A 13,624-nucleotide genomic window follows, 5' to 3' on the forward strand; every position below is an offset into this window, starting at 1 on the left:
AAGAATACCCAAATGTTTCACATAGATTGTTTTGAATGTTTTTTTTTGTACAGTTTCCATGTGAGAAAGGATTTTTAGCTACATGCTTTTTGTTGTTTTCTTGGATCACTGCCAAATCATTGCATTATTAATTTCTTTGTCCCTGAAAACTTGAGAAGATGGGATATGCTACTGAATTTATCTCATCTTTGTGATTTGTAATCCACCTTTTCCAGTGTAACCTACTGACCACATATGATGATCCAATAGGGTCTCAGTATTTTTTTCCCCTTCCTTGCTTGGAACTCCAAGATCAAGAGGCTGTCAAGACCATTATAGGCAGCTGGTGGACTGCATTATGGATCATGCATCTAGTCAATGGATCATTAGCTACAGAGACGAAGGCTGTGATCACACACATTAAATAATGCACTTTCAATCCACTTTCCAACTGGATTATGCCAGTTCATACAGTAAAATCCAGCTGGAAAGTTCATTGAAAGTGGATTGAAAGTGTATTATATAGTGTGCATGGTCAAAGCCCAAGTTTATAAAACTGTTGCAAGTTGATTGCATATATCCTAAAGTTATCCTAAATATTCAGAAGCATTTTTCTGCTGCTGTTTGCTTACTGTCTGTCATGTAAGCAAAACAGAGACTGTAGCAATTCTAGGCATTGTTAAATAAGACTTGTTTATATAAACAAACTGAAATATTACCTCTGTCTAAGGAAACTCAACAGTTATCATTAGCTTACAGTTGACCAAATAATATAGTACTTCCGCTGAGTACTCATTAAGAAAATGCTATCTTGGTGCTTGGGGGGGGGGGGGGCTGCAAAGTGGAAGGGCTTCTAGCCCCACTTGTGAACCTCCTTTTTTTTTTGGCCACTGTGTGACACAGAGTGTTGGACTGGATGGGCCATTGGCCTGATCCAACATGGCTTCTCTTATGTTCTTATATTCTTTTCCAGACTTAACTGCATATCTTTCTCAGAACTTTTTTCCTTCCTTAAATCTTGTTTTCTTCCATGTTGCATTTTTCATGACAGCATTTTGCGAAAAGGATGAGCTTGCATGTGCCAACCATGACTGTGTGCCCCGTAAAGGGTGGTGTGATGGGCAGATAGATTGTGCAGACAAATCAGATGAATGGAACTGTGGTAAGTTTTAGCAGCAGAAGAATTTTCTAAAATTTATAATGTGAGGCCTTCAAACAAAAAAAATGGGAATTTAACTGCACTTGAAGTAGTTGGTTGGTTCTGGAAATTCACTAAGAGAGATGCAAAATCTCTGTAAGGTAGATCTCCCTCTCCCTCTCCCTCTTTACGGATGGGAATTTGAATGTATAAGCCCAAAGAAATACTTTTCTGTATGTTGTGTTAAAGCAGAAACAGAAAGCTCTTAGAGCGAACCGCCCCCCACCCCAGGCAGCCAGAAGCCCAAATAAAAGTTTCACACATGCCAATTCAATATAGTATTGGAGAAAACCAAGAGGGTTGTCATGCTCCATATTTAAGTTCTCCAGCAGAAAATAACTGAACCCATTGTAAACAGAAGACTATTGAAAGCAACACGATTTACCCCCTCCGTTTGCATAAGGACTCTGCTGTATTATCAAGTAGTCAGATGCTGAGTAAATTATTTTTAATATAAGCTAGATGTCATTCCAGCAGTTTACTGAAAACAAATAATCCTTATTCATAAGGTTGAGGAATTCTAAATAAATAACTCACCAACTGGACTAAATAAGGGGTGGGGAAGGATTTTGACAGATAGAAGATATTTAAAAAGCTACTCTTGTACTGTGTTGTGAATGATATGTAACACTTTTTTAAAAAATAAAAGGTTGACTGGGGAAAAGAACTGGAAGAATTATTTTCTTGTAATATATACTGCACAATAATTTTGATCCCATGTTGCTATGCATCTCTGGAGAAAGATAGAAAGATACAGTGGTTTTAAAGAAAGTAAATCAATCATTCTTCAGGCCTGGCTTATGGGCCTCATGGGCCGTGAAAATATAGTTTTCTGTGGAGTGCTTAAGCTTGCCATCGTCTTCTTACAGTTATCAGCAAAAGAATGAATGTGATAACTGCAAGAACAGCCTGTTCCTGAACCACTTAAGAACAATAGATTTATATTTAGCATTTTGTTAATCTGGGCTGTTGCAATAGCAGGGGTGGTCTTAGATATTCCTTAGTCCATTCATAATTTCACTGATTATAATGAATCGTTTTATTTATTTATTTGGATTCTAGCCCTCCCTTCTCTGCAAGCGGGCTCAGGGTGGATTACAACAAAGCAGCAAACATATAACGCAATGTTTAAGATATTGCAGTTATTGAAACCCAATATAAAATAAAATCCAGTAGTAACAGACAATAAGAGTTGATGAATCATTTAGGAATTAATGTCAATCAACACAGACATGGATTGGGTCATCTTCGTAGAGCTATTATTTCTTTTATTCAATCACCAAACTCTTCCTCTGTTCAGGGCATTTTCCAACCAGATATAAATTGTTTTAAAACAAGGGAAAAACAACCATTCTATCAAATAAGATAAAAATATTATAAAACAAAAAATAAGATAGTTTGGCATGTTCTCTGAAAAACTTATAAAGTTAGACTCTTCTGTAACTTCTCTGATAGGCCATTCCATAAGGGCAAGGAGCCACACCCATTGCTGTACTGACTAGCCAAATAGAACTGCTGAGTAGTTTTAAGCTGGCACTTGAGCTCATATGGGGAGAGCTCTTGGAGCTTTTCTGCGGGTGGAAGAATTTCTACTTGTGCAGTGCAACTTTCTTGCCTCCTCCCTCACACGTAAATATGCCTCTCAAATGCCCTCCATCTTCCATCAGCAGCATTTGCGGGGGAGCATTTTGGGCTTCAGCATGAAAAATGAGGTGAGAAATTTGCAGCCCATAGGCAGGAACCATTCCGCCCCAGGAAAAGCTCTGGGGGATACAAGCCCAATATGTTCAGACATATTGGTGTGTTGTCCTTATGAAGATACATAAGGATACACACATGATCATTCACGCTACTCTAAATAGTATGTTTTACATCCAGATTTTTGCTATTCTTACACAGTAAAAATCTGGATGTAAAACACATTATTTAGTGTAGTGTGAACGCACCAACAGTGTCTGACTAGATTGTAGGGTATACAATGTATTTTATATATGTCCAGAAATAAGGAATTGGACTGGTGCTCCAACTCAATGACAATAAGTGGTTCTATCTTGTGAACCTTGTTTTTGGACATCCCAGGTATCTGGAAGGCAAGCAGATTTATCCTTCTTTGGTACTGCAGGCTTTGAGTCAACTGCGAGCTGAAGGCTAGAGTAAAAGAGTTCATGCTGGGATAACTGGGTTATATAAATGGGCTCAGTGCATCACCCTGATGAGTGAAAAAAGAATTTATCAGCATCACATTTAGATTGTGGTGAAATGGTCATTGGTGTCAACCCACAATATCATTTGATGAAGGTAGTTCACTTGTTATGAGTTGCACTTTTCAATGGTTGGGAAACCAAGTAATGGGAAAAGTAATAGAAACCCAAGTGCAAGCTGTCCCTTTTGGCATATTAAAGTTACATTTTTCTTTTTTCTTTCACAGTGACCGTGTCTAAAAACATGAGCTCCTTGATGTTTCTGACTGTTCACAGATCAGCTGCCAGTTATCATGTATGTGCTGATGAATGGGAAGAACACTTAAGCCACTTAGCATGCAGACAAATGGGTTTAGGGTAAGGTCAGTAGTTTGTAGCACTGCTAAATTTTCTGAAAGTGACAATAATCATTGGTACAGTTGGTTGAATCTGTGAAGTTTTCATAATCTTTGCTTCCTGTTTCCTAGCTCAGTGCCACTGAGTTTTCCGTGAGTTCTCCTTTGTTATGAGCCGGGTTTTGATTTTCATTTTGCCATATTAATAGATAGCACTTGGAGTCAACTACTGTTATAATAATTAGCAAAGAAACTTTTCTTCCTGAGAAATAGATAGCTGCACTTTTCTTCCTTATACCTCAAAACAACTGAGAGAGTCAGTTTGGTGTAGTGGTTAAGTGCCCAGACTCTTATCTGGGAGAACCAGGTTTGATTCCCCACTCCTCCACATGCACCTGCTGGAATGGCCTTGGGTCAGCCATAGCTCTCACAGAGTTGTCCTTGAAAGGGCAGCTGCTGTGAGAGCCCTCTCAGCCCCACCTACCTCACAGGGTGTCTGTTGTGGGGGGAGAAGATATAGGAGATTGTAAGCCGCTCTGAGTCTCTGATTCAGAGACAAGGGCGAGGTATAAATCTGCAATTCTTCTTCTAGTTAATCTACCTGTTAGGATTTAATTTGCCGTCTTTTATGAGGTTGGACCTTTCAGCATGGTTTAGGCTGCAGACCTGTCCACATTTACTTGAGAAAAAGCCACTCTGAATGGAGTGGGACTTAGGGCCAAACTAGACATGGCAGTGTCCTTGTGTCTGACATGAGGATGCTGCTGCCATTTTAAAGCCTAAAATGGGTAGAGTTGCCAAGTTTTTTTAAAAAAGATCTGGGGACTTTGGGGGTGGAGCCAGGAGACTTTGGGGCTGGAGCCAGGAGACATTGGGATGAAGCCAGGAGAAATGTTGTGACAAGCATAATTGAACTCCAAGGGGGGTTCTGGCAATCACATTTAAAGGGACTGCACACCTTTTAAATGTATTCCCTCCATTGGAAATAGTGAAGGATAGGGGCACCATCTTTGAGGCTCAAAGAATTGGACCCTCTGGTCCAATCTTTTTGAAATTTGGAAGGTATTTTAGGGAATGGCACTGGATGCTATGCGTAAACTTTAGTGCCTCTGTTTCAAAAAACAGCCCCCCCCCCCGGAGCCCCAGATACTTGCGGATCAATTCTCCATTATACCCTATGGGAATTGGTCTATATAGGGAATAATGGAGTGCCCAGCCATTTCCCTCCTCCCTGCTTTCTGATGACCCTGAAGTGGGGAGAGGGCCTCCAAACTGGGGGATCCCCTGCCCCCACCTGAGGATTGACAACCCTAAAAATGGGTGATTTCAAAAAATCTATGAGAGGAACCAGGTCACAGCACAGTGGAAAAAGACAATCTTGTTCCCCCCCCCACACCTTTTCAAATGCCAAAAATGCCATTTTCCCACAGCTGTTTTGGGCTTTAAAATGGCACTGGTGTGGGACAAGAGTGCCTTGTCTCAGAGCACTTTGGGCCCAATCAAGACCAGACCTTTGTAGCATTTTTAAATTGCCTATTTTAGGTTTTTAAATGATGGCAGCATCCCTGCGTCAGACACAAGGACACTGCCATATCTAGTTTGGACCCTAATTCTGAGAAAACATGTAGGATCAGGCTGTTTGTGCCTTTCTCATTCGGGTAGAGATGCTGTAAGCATGTAAAGATCTTTCACCAAAAGAAACATTTCAGAGAACTGGAAGTCAAAATAAATATTACATTATATTTGGACAATGACAATTTTGAAGTTTTTCAACTGTGAGCTCTGCAACAATGATATGGATATTACTTGGTGCAGAATTGTAGCTATGGTCCTGTAACCCAGCGAGTGTGGCCCAGTTTAACTGTGAAAAATGTTAAATTTCACTTTCACCCAATATCCATAGATCCATGCAGTAACTTCACCAAGTTATCCAGCTTTCTTAAAATCTACTTCTAGTTTTATTGATTGATCATCAATGCACATTTTCTAGGCAGCCATTGAGGAGTCTGTGATGGGTAGATTTAAAAATAGTTAATAAAATCCCAGCACAACAATACTGTAATTGTGTATCCTCACTTGTCTTCTAAAGGTCAAAGAGAACAATCAGTCATGTTTACTCAGAAGTAAGTCATATTTTATTCAGTGGGCTTACTCTCAGATACATGTTTTTAGGATTACAATCAAAGTGCCTTATCTATGGATTTCTACTAGGTCATGTTCTATAGAACCTGGGGCTATGATTGAAATGGTGTTGGATTTTGGTTCTGTGTTCTGATTGGGAGTAGGGACTATAATTTGAGATCTCTGATGATCTGCAGAGCAGTGAGGGTTATGAAGTCTCTCCTCACCCATCATTCTTCCTTGCTTAAACATACTCATGCACACATCAGGAAAAAATAATGGAATTTTTAGTATGTAATTTGAGCCTTGGCCTCAGTGAAGGTGTACATCCAAGATTATTTAAGAGTCTACTTAGACTTTTTTTCATTGGATCCAACCCAATGACCTTTTCATAAAATCATGATTTTGTATTTTGAGATTTTATGTTTTTTCATACTGTAAGTTCAACTTTTGTTTCCTGCCTTACCAAAGATTATAAATAAATCAGTTGAGGTTTTTGAAGATGGCACCTCATTCACTGAGAGGAGTAAGTGCAGTGGGGGAATGCATAATTTTATGAAATGTTAATACCTGATGAACTGGTGGCACCAAGGAAATAGCCTTTTTTTTGATGAAGTTTTTGCATGAGCAGCCTTATAGCAAAGTATGTCGAAAACAAAAGAAAAAATGTATTTACCCAAAAGCAAAAGGAGCCATAAAATAGACTTAATGACTTATCAGATCTGATTATTTGCTTTTAAGCCTTTTTAAAGAGACGTCTGATTTTAATGTCATCTGAAATGTCCTTTTTCTTCTGATGGACTTGAAGGGAGGTGAAATCCTTCAGTCTACAAACACTCTTGATAATGTCTTATTAAAAAGCAGCGGGAATTACATTGACAGATACATAATGAATCAGGCAAGAATGGTCAGGAAGAAGGAATCCACAAGAGGCAGACATTGAATGTGATGGTTAGCAATATAATTTAAAAAACCCAAATGCATTAGACAGATGTAAAGTAACTTGAGCTATGCTTTGGGCCACTAGAGAAAAAGCTTGCAGTTTCCATTTCCCACTCTCTTTCCTTCTTCCAGAAATCAGACACTTTCTCACCAGTAACATAATAAAAAATTATCTGGTCCAGACGTAGCAAAATCTTTCCCTAAAGTATCTGTACAACTAAGATATAAAGAGCAGGTTTAGATGGTACTTACCATCACATGAAGGCCACAGAAAAATCTTCCTCATGGGAAGAGCAAAGCTGAAATCAGCCTTCAGATAGAACCTGCTTACTAGTGCAGTGGGACTTTGACCTGGTGTTCAAACATTGCATGTGTGGAGAAATGTACAGATGAGAAAGAGCTTTTAGGTTGCCATTCCTAGTGTGCAGCTTCAGAGTAAGCAAGGGCTTTCCAAGGTCTGCACATGAAGCAGTTTTTCCTGGCAAGTTGAAACACCAAAGACTTAACATTTCCATGATTTCCAGGTTTTAATAAAAGCAAATGTACTGGGTTACCTTGAACTTGTGTTTGTTTTAGTGGGCCACCTGTGACAGAAATTGTACCAGAGTATGAACAGCTACATCATGAGAACTGGTTGAATCTGCAGTCTGAATGGGAAAGCAAAAATGCATCAACAGTCCAGTCCCTTTTAGTGGCGGGGTAAGAGACTGATAGCTTTCTACTGCTGCATTCTGTATGGTTACTAAGTTATTTTCCAGCAACCCTGGCAGATCCCCATGAGCAAGTGGCTGTCACAGCATGGCAGATCCCCGTGTGAGAGTGGCTGTCACAGGAAGATTCCAGTGCTAGGCAGAAATGTGGTTTTGGCTGGATGCAGCTACTGTACATATGCATTTTGCACAGCACATTCAGACAGGAGGCATCCAGTATGACCTGCATTTACACTTCAAGATATATAGAAGGAGGTATATATTTCCATTCTCATAGCTGGTGGTCCCTGGCTTGAGAGATATCCAACTGTCCTCAACCAGGGATGCTTCCAGACATGCTAAACAATGCAGTTTCAATCCACGTCAGTGTCCATTTGCAAGTGGATTTTGCCATTTCACACAGTGAAATCCATTTGCAAAGTGCACTGAAAGTGGTTTGAAAGTGCAATATTTAGTGTGTGTGAAAGCACCCCTGGGCCAAGGCTTTTTCTGCCCTGATTCCAACCTGGTGGAATCCCCTACCAAGTTCCATCTGGGCCCTGCAGGGCTTATTACAGTTCCACAGGGCTTGTAAGGCAGAGATATTTTGCAAGCAAGGCCTTTTTGGGCTGGCTAGAGATCCAGCCAGCTCAAGCAGGCCTCTGTGGTCCGGGGCTCTCCTGGGCCGCCACCCCTCCCCCCCACAGTCAAAAGGCCAGCAAGCCACCCGCCACCCAGAATCACATAAGGAGTGGAGAAAGTGTGATGCAGTTTTCTTCAGGGGTTAATCAGGGCTGCTGAGGGTGTGGCAAAGCCCTTGGCTGGCTGGCTGCCTACTCTCCTAACCCAGGGATTGTTCAGTTCAGTTTATTATTACAGTCATTGACAAAAACATTTTAGTCATCCAGGGATTGTTATGCAGCTGCACCTACTAGTCAATGGACAAGGTAGATGGGGAGGAAGAGGAGGGCATCAGTAAGATTCAGGAGCTGTGCTCCTATGAGCTCCTGCTGAATCTGAGGCCTAAGCAGCAGTACCATCTGAGCTAATGGCATTATCTCTCATAAGAACTGTTTTTTTTTCTAATCAAGGTTGCCATGCAGAAGCAACAGCATGATTTCCCTTCTGTGCACCAAAGAAGGTAAGATGCATCATTCATTAAACTACAACGAAGGAGACTTGGCAGATAGAATCATAGAGTTAGAAGGGACCTCCAGGGTCATCTAGTCCAACCCCCTGCACAATGCAGGAAACTCACAAACACCTCCCCCTAAATTCACAGAATCTTCACAATTCATCAGATATTCCCAATTCAGCAACAAATCCCATACATTCAATATAATAGCTAGAAAGAATTAACAATACTTTTATTGTAGCTACTTGGTTTAGTACTAAACTAGGATTATCAAAACTGAAAGCAAAGAGGATGTAGCTAGTAACAGGAATATTTATAGGTCCTGCCCCACACCTTCTACTCTTGTAAACGCATATGTACATCTATGAACCAGATCCTAGCATGCTCTTCAACTTTGCCTCCATACTTGAGGCAGCATGCCCACTTTGCTTTTTTGCAGGCGTGGAATTCTAGCAGGAACTCCTTTGCATATTAGGCCACACACCCCTGATGTAGCCAATCCTCCAAGAGTTTACAAGGCTCTTTTTTGTAAGCTCTTGGAGGATTGGCTACATCAGGGGTGTGTGGTCTAATATGCAAAGGAGCTCCTGCTAGAATTCCACCCTTGCATTTTTGTATTCTTTTTCTTCAACTGCCTGGCATATATTTGTGACGAATCATTTGTTTGCCAATTAAAAAAAAATGTAAACTCTTCAAAATATCCACAGATCTGTTTAGGGAATGGAGGATTGGAATTTGGAAATAAGGTGCAGGCAGAATGCTGTACACATCTCTACTTGGGAAAGGGATGGGAGCTTGACGTGATTGTTAACACGTCAAGCCGGTACAACTTTAGATTCTGTCCCCAACCCAAAGAATGGGATCCCTCTATCCTGAACACAGTCTCTTAGAAAGACTTTCTGTATGCTTAAAAGAGGGAAAGTACCCTGCTGCATCAGGCTTATTGCCAAATCTATGTGTGCCTCTCTCTTCTTTCTGGCTCTGCCTATTTCTCTTTTGTTACCCTTTTCCCACTGTCCATTTTATTTTATTTAAGACAAGTACTAGCAATTTGCCAACTGGAAGAATACAGGGTTGTGCAGTCTTCAGGGCCTGATAGAGTTGATTGGTCTTTCATCATGAGAAAGCAATTAAAGTTATAGCTATTGTGACTGGTTAAAAGTATACCATGTTACTTGTTCTAACAAATCTGATAGTTTTGCAGCAGCTATCTCATGAGCTAGTATTTAAAATTATCAGTTGATGTTGTTATAATAACTTCAAAAATTAGAAGCAATTATTTATAGAATGCTTACTTCTATATCTTGAGATGAGTTGCAGGAATTAGAAGACATTTGGAGAACAGGTTAGTATTTCTGGCACCTTCCACTCACTGACATACCTACAGTTAATTACTGGAAAAGCTGAAATGTTCTGGGCATTTTTAGGACTAAGGTTGCCGTGCAGTAGGTCAATGTTAAATCTGTGAAGTCATATAATAATATTTTTTAAAAAGTTTAGGTAGTCCCCTGTGCAAGCACCCAGTCGTTAACTACTCAAAGGGTGACATTACATCCTGACATTTTCTTGGCAGATTTTTACAGGGTGGTTTGCCATTGCTTTCCCCAGTCATCTATACTTTATCCCAACAAGCTGGGTACTCATTTTACCAACCTCAGAAGGATGGAAATCTGAGTCAGCCTTGAGCCAGCTACCTCAGCTCAGCTTCCACTGAGAACGAATTCAGGTCATGAGCAGAGTTTGGACGACAGTACTGCAGCTTACCCCTTTGCACCATGGGGCTTGCTCTATTCTAGCATTAGGTTATCTAAAATTGTGAAGTAGGAAAATAATCCAGATCGCTTATGACTATCTGCTGGTGTGGGGAGATTTCAATGACATGCTAAACACAGTTTTGGATTAAAGCATACTCCCATGCAATATTCTTTGGTAAGATCTAAACTGAAAGTCTGTATGGCTGAACTAGGTGTGACTGATCCCTAGCGTATATTTCACCCAATGGACAGAGATTATACTTTTTTTTCTTCTGTGCATTGTAATTGTTTCTGGTTAGACTATTCTCTTGTTTCAATATCTCTGATATCATTGTTTGTAATATAGATGTTATTTCTGGCCGTGTCCCCATATCATTAGTCCTTTGGTTTCCAGACTGGGAAGATTATCTAGTTTATGGTGTTTTAATGTTTTCTTCTTAATGATGAGACTTTTAAAAATCAGATAATGGCTGAGTTATCTGAGTATTTTAATATGAAGGAAGGAATAGTACTCGTGCAATTGAATGGGATGCTTGTAAAGCTTTTATTAGAGGGAAAATAATTGCACATGCTTCTCATAAGTGTCAGTTCGATGTAGTGGTTAAGTGTGCAGACTCTTATCTGGGAGAACTGGGTTTGATTCTCCACTTTTCCACATGCATCTGCTGATGTGACCTTGTTACCCAACAGTCACAGAACCTTTATTGGCATAACAACAGCAATATCAAATCAAGGAAGTAGGACAAAAGGTGGTTAATTAAACATTCTAAACAGACTTCTCATAAACACAGTAAAGAGGTTTGCCACCAGTTCGATGGTTTCAGCCTTATTTGAGGCTAGTAAGCTTACTATCTTGCTTTCATCAGGTTTACCCTCCAGGGATTGCAGTATAGGATCCAGACAAGATGCACGTAAATCACAGTAGAATCTACAGGATAAAAGTACATGGTCTGTTCCTTCAGTTTCCTTCAGCCAACAGGGACAAAGGCTATCAAGGAATGGTATTTTTTTTAAACCTCCTGTATAACATGGCAGAAGGAAGCACAAATGAGGCACGGGGAAATTAATTTAGGTGGGCAAGGATGGCAAATGAGCGGGGTCAATAACCTGTGTATACAGGAGTCAATCTATCCAGGAGCCCTCTTAAATAACAAGGAGATTGGTATACTAAAAATAGATTTTTATTGGAAGAAATTCTTAAGCATACCAGAAAACACATCACCAACAATCACACAGTCCTAGGAAATATAGGTAAGGAAACTGGAAAGAGAAACATATAAGGGAAAACATACAGGGTGATACTTTACCTCTTGACGATTGCAGAAGGAACAATCCTCGAGTGAAGATGATAAGGGGAGGGGGAGCAAGAAATGACCATTGTATCTCGTAATAATGGACCCAATACTGATCAGGTAATTGGAAGTGCCTTGGACAGCAAGATAGGAGTACTGTCAGAGACACACCGGACTATGAGAACACTTCCGTGAGAACTGTGACTGGCCCAAGGTCACCCAGCAGGCTTCATGTGGATGGCCATCTGACAGCAGTGAAGATCCTGTGAATTTAGGGGGAGGTATTTGTGAGTTTCCTGCCTTGTGCAGGGGGTTGGACTAGATGACCCTGGGGGGTCCCTTCCAACTCTGTGATTCTAAGTGGGGGATCAAATACTGTTCTCCAGATTAGGATCCACTGCTCTGTACCTCTGTACCACACTGGCTACCTAAGTGCACGTTGTATACTGAGATTTTCATGATCTTAGCTTGTATTAAGTTTTTGGAAACTACCTCAGTCTCAAAGATAACCTTGTAAGAAATTTTGTAGCTGGTATCGGACTTTCAAAAACAATGAGGCATATTGAATACATTCTTACTTATTAGCATAATGTTCTTTATGTTTCTTAACAGATTGTGGTCGTCGCCCTGCAGCACGTATGAGCAAGAGGATCCTTGGTGGCAGGACCAGTCGTCCCGGTCGATGGCCATGGCAGTGCTCCCTGCAAAGTGAACCGAGTGGGCATATTTGTGGCTGTGTTCTCATTGGAAAAAAATGGGTATTGACCGTGGCACACTGCTTTGAGGGGTGAGTGGTGCTGAGAATACTTTACTACTAGTATAAGAATTGCAGTTGGAGAAATAGTTCCCGAACTGGGAACTTATATAGTAGTCAGTTGGTCCATGAATAGAACCCTGTGGACTGGAGCACAAGTGACAGATATCATGTAGATGCTGCCAAAAACTACGTCCTTATAGTGACTGATCTCTCCAGGGGTTAAAAGAACATGCTACTTGGAGCTCTGGTATTGTGTTGAGACAGTTTCAGCTGCTGTTGACCATCGTGATGTCCTATGAGAGTCTTGCAGTTGGTTAAGTGAATGCTGATAGGTAGAAGGACAGGAAATTGTATGCAAGCATTTGCCTATCTTGCCCAAGGCAGTGCAAAATAAATACTTTGCAATCCTTTCCCACTGGAAACTCTGTGAGAGATATAGATTAGGAAAGCATCAACAAGAGAAACGATGGTCTAAAAGCTGTATAGAATGCCTTCAAAGATGTCTACAGTTTTAAATGTAGCAAAGGACAACTGTAAACTGATTTAGTAAAGTTGCAATGAAGGATGTACACATTTTATTTCAAATGTGTTACTAAGAGTGTTTTGGGAGGAGGGCCACATCGTGCAGTCTGATCTTGTTAGATCTTGGAAGCTGAGCAGGGATGGGAGATCACCAAGGAAGACTCTACAGAGAAAAGCAATGGCCATCCACCTCTGCTTCTCACTTACCTCGAAACCCCCTTGCTGGGGTCTCCATAAGTTAATTGCAACTTCATGGCACTTGCACTTGTTAAGGTCCTTGCCAAAGAATAGACCTGCACAACAAAAGGCCCAAGGGATGCCTCCTCAACAATATTTTAGTCTCTACAAATATGGAAATTCAAACATCTTTTGAATGCAGTCAATTTCTACGTCCTCCACTAAGATCATCTATCATATAGTTTGTAGAGAATGTGCTACATTCTTTGTTGTTCATCTTTTCCTTGGCTTTACAGTTGTGCCCTGGAGTTTTTCATCTCCAAATTCAGTTTTCTGGAAAAGAGAGCTATTAAAGTATGAATTATATTGGGTTCTCTGGTAATTAATAAATCCATACATTTATTCTACATATTTTTCTTCAGCCCCATTAATGAGGCTGGTAACCAACTATTTCCTCAACTTTTCTGATTCCATGACACTTGCCAAGTATCCAGTGTATTCATGCAGCTCTGATACTTCTGT

The 13,624-nt window shown here is 40.5% G+C and overlaps 1 protein-coding gene across 1 annotated transcript in view; it reads left to right on the forward strand.

Moving 5' to 3' along the window:
- The window catches only part of CORIN (corin, serine peptidase), a 138,363-nt gene that overhangs the window by 107,059 nt on the left and 17,680 nt on the right, over window positions 1-13,624 (forward strand). The window contains exons 15-19 of the mRNA XM_060246297.1: window positions 1,031-1,141; window positions 3,606-3,735; window positions 7,353-7,475; window positions 8,557-8,606; window positions 12,259-12,433. Of these exons, the coding sequence (XP_060102280.1) occupies window positions 1,031-1,141; window positions 3,606-3,735; window positions 7,353-7,475; window positions 8,557-8,606; window positions 12,259-12,433 (589 nt within the window). The remainder of the gene's footprint in view (window positions 1-1,030; window positions 1,142-3,605; window positions 3,736-7,352; window positions 7,476-8,556; window positions 8,607-12,258; window positions 12,434-13,624) is intronic.

This window comes from Heteronotia binoei, chromosome 9 (genome assembly GCF_032191835.1).
Source record: "Heteronotia binoei isolate CCM8104 ecotype False Entrance Well chromosome 9, APGP_CSIRO_Hbin_v1, whole genome shotgun sequence".
Lineage (NCBI taxonomy): Eukaryota > Metazoa > Chordata > Lepidosauria > Squamata > Gekkonidae > Heteronotia > Heteronotia binoei.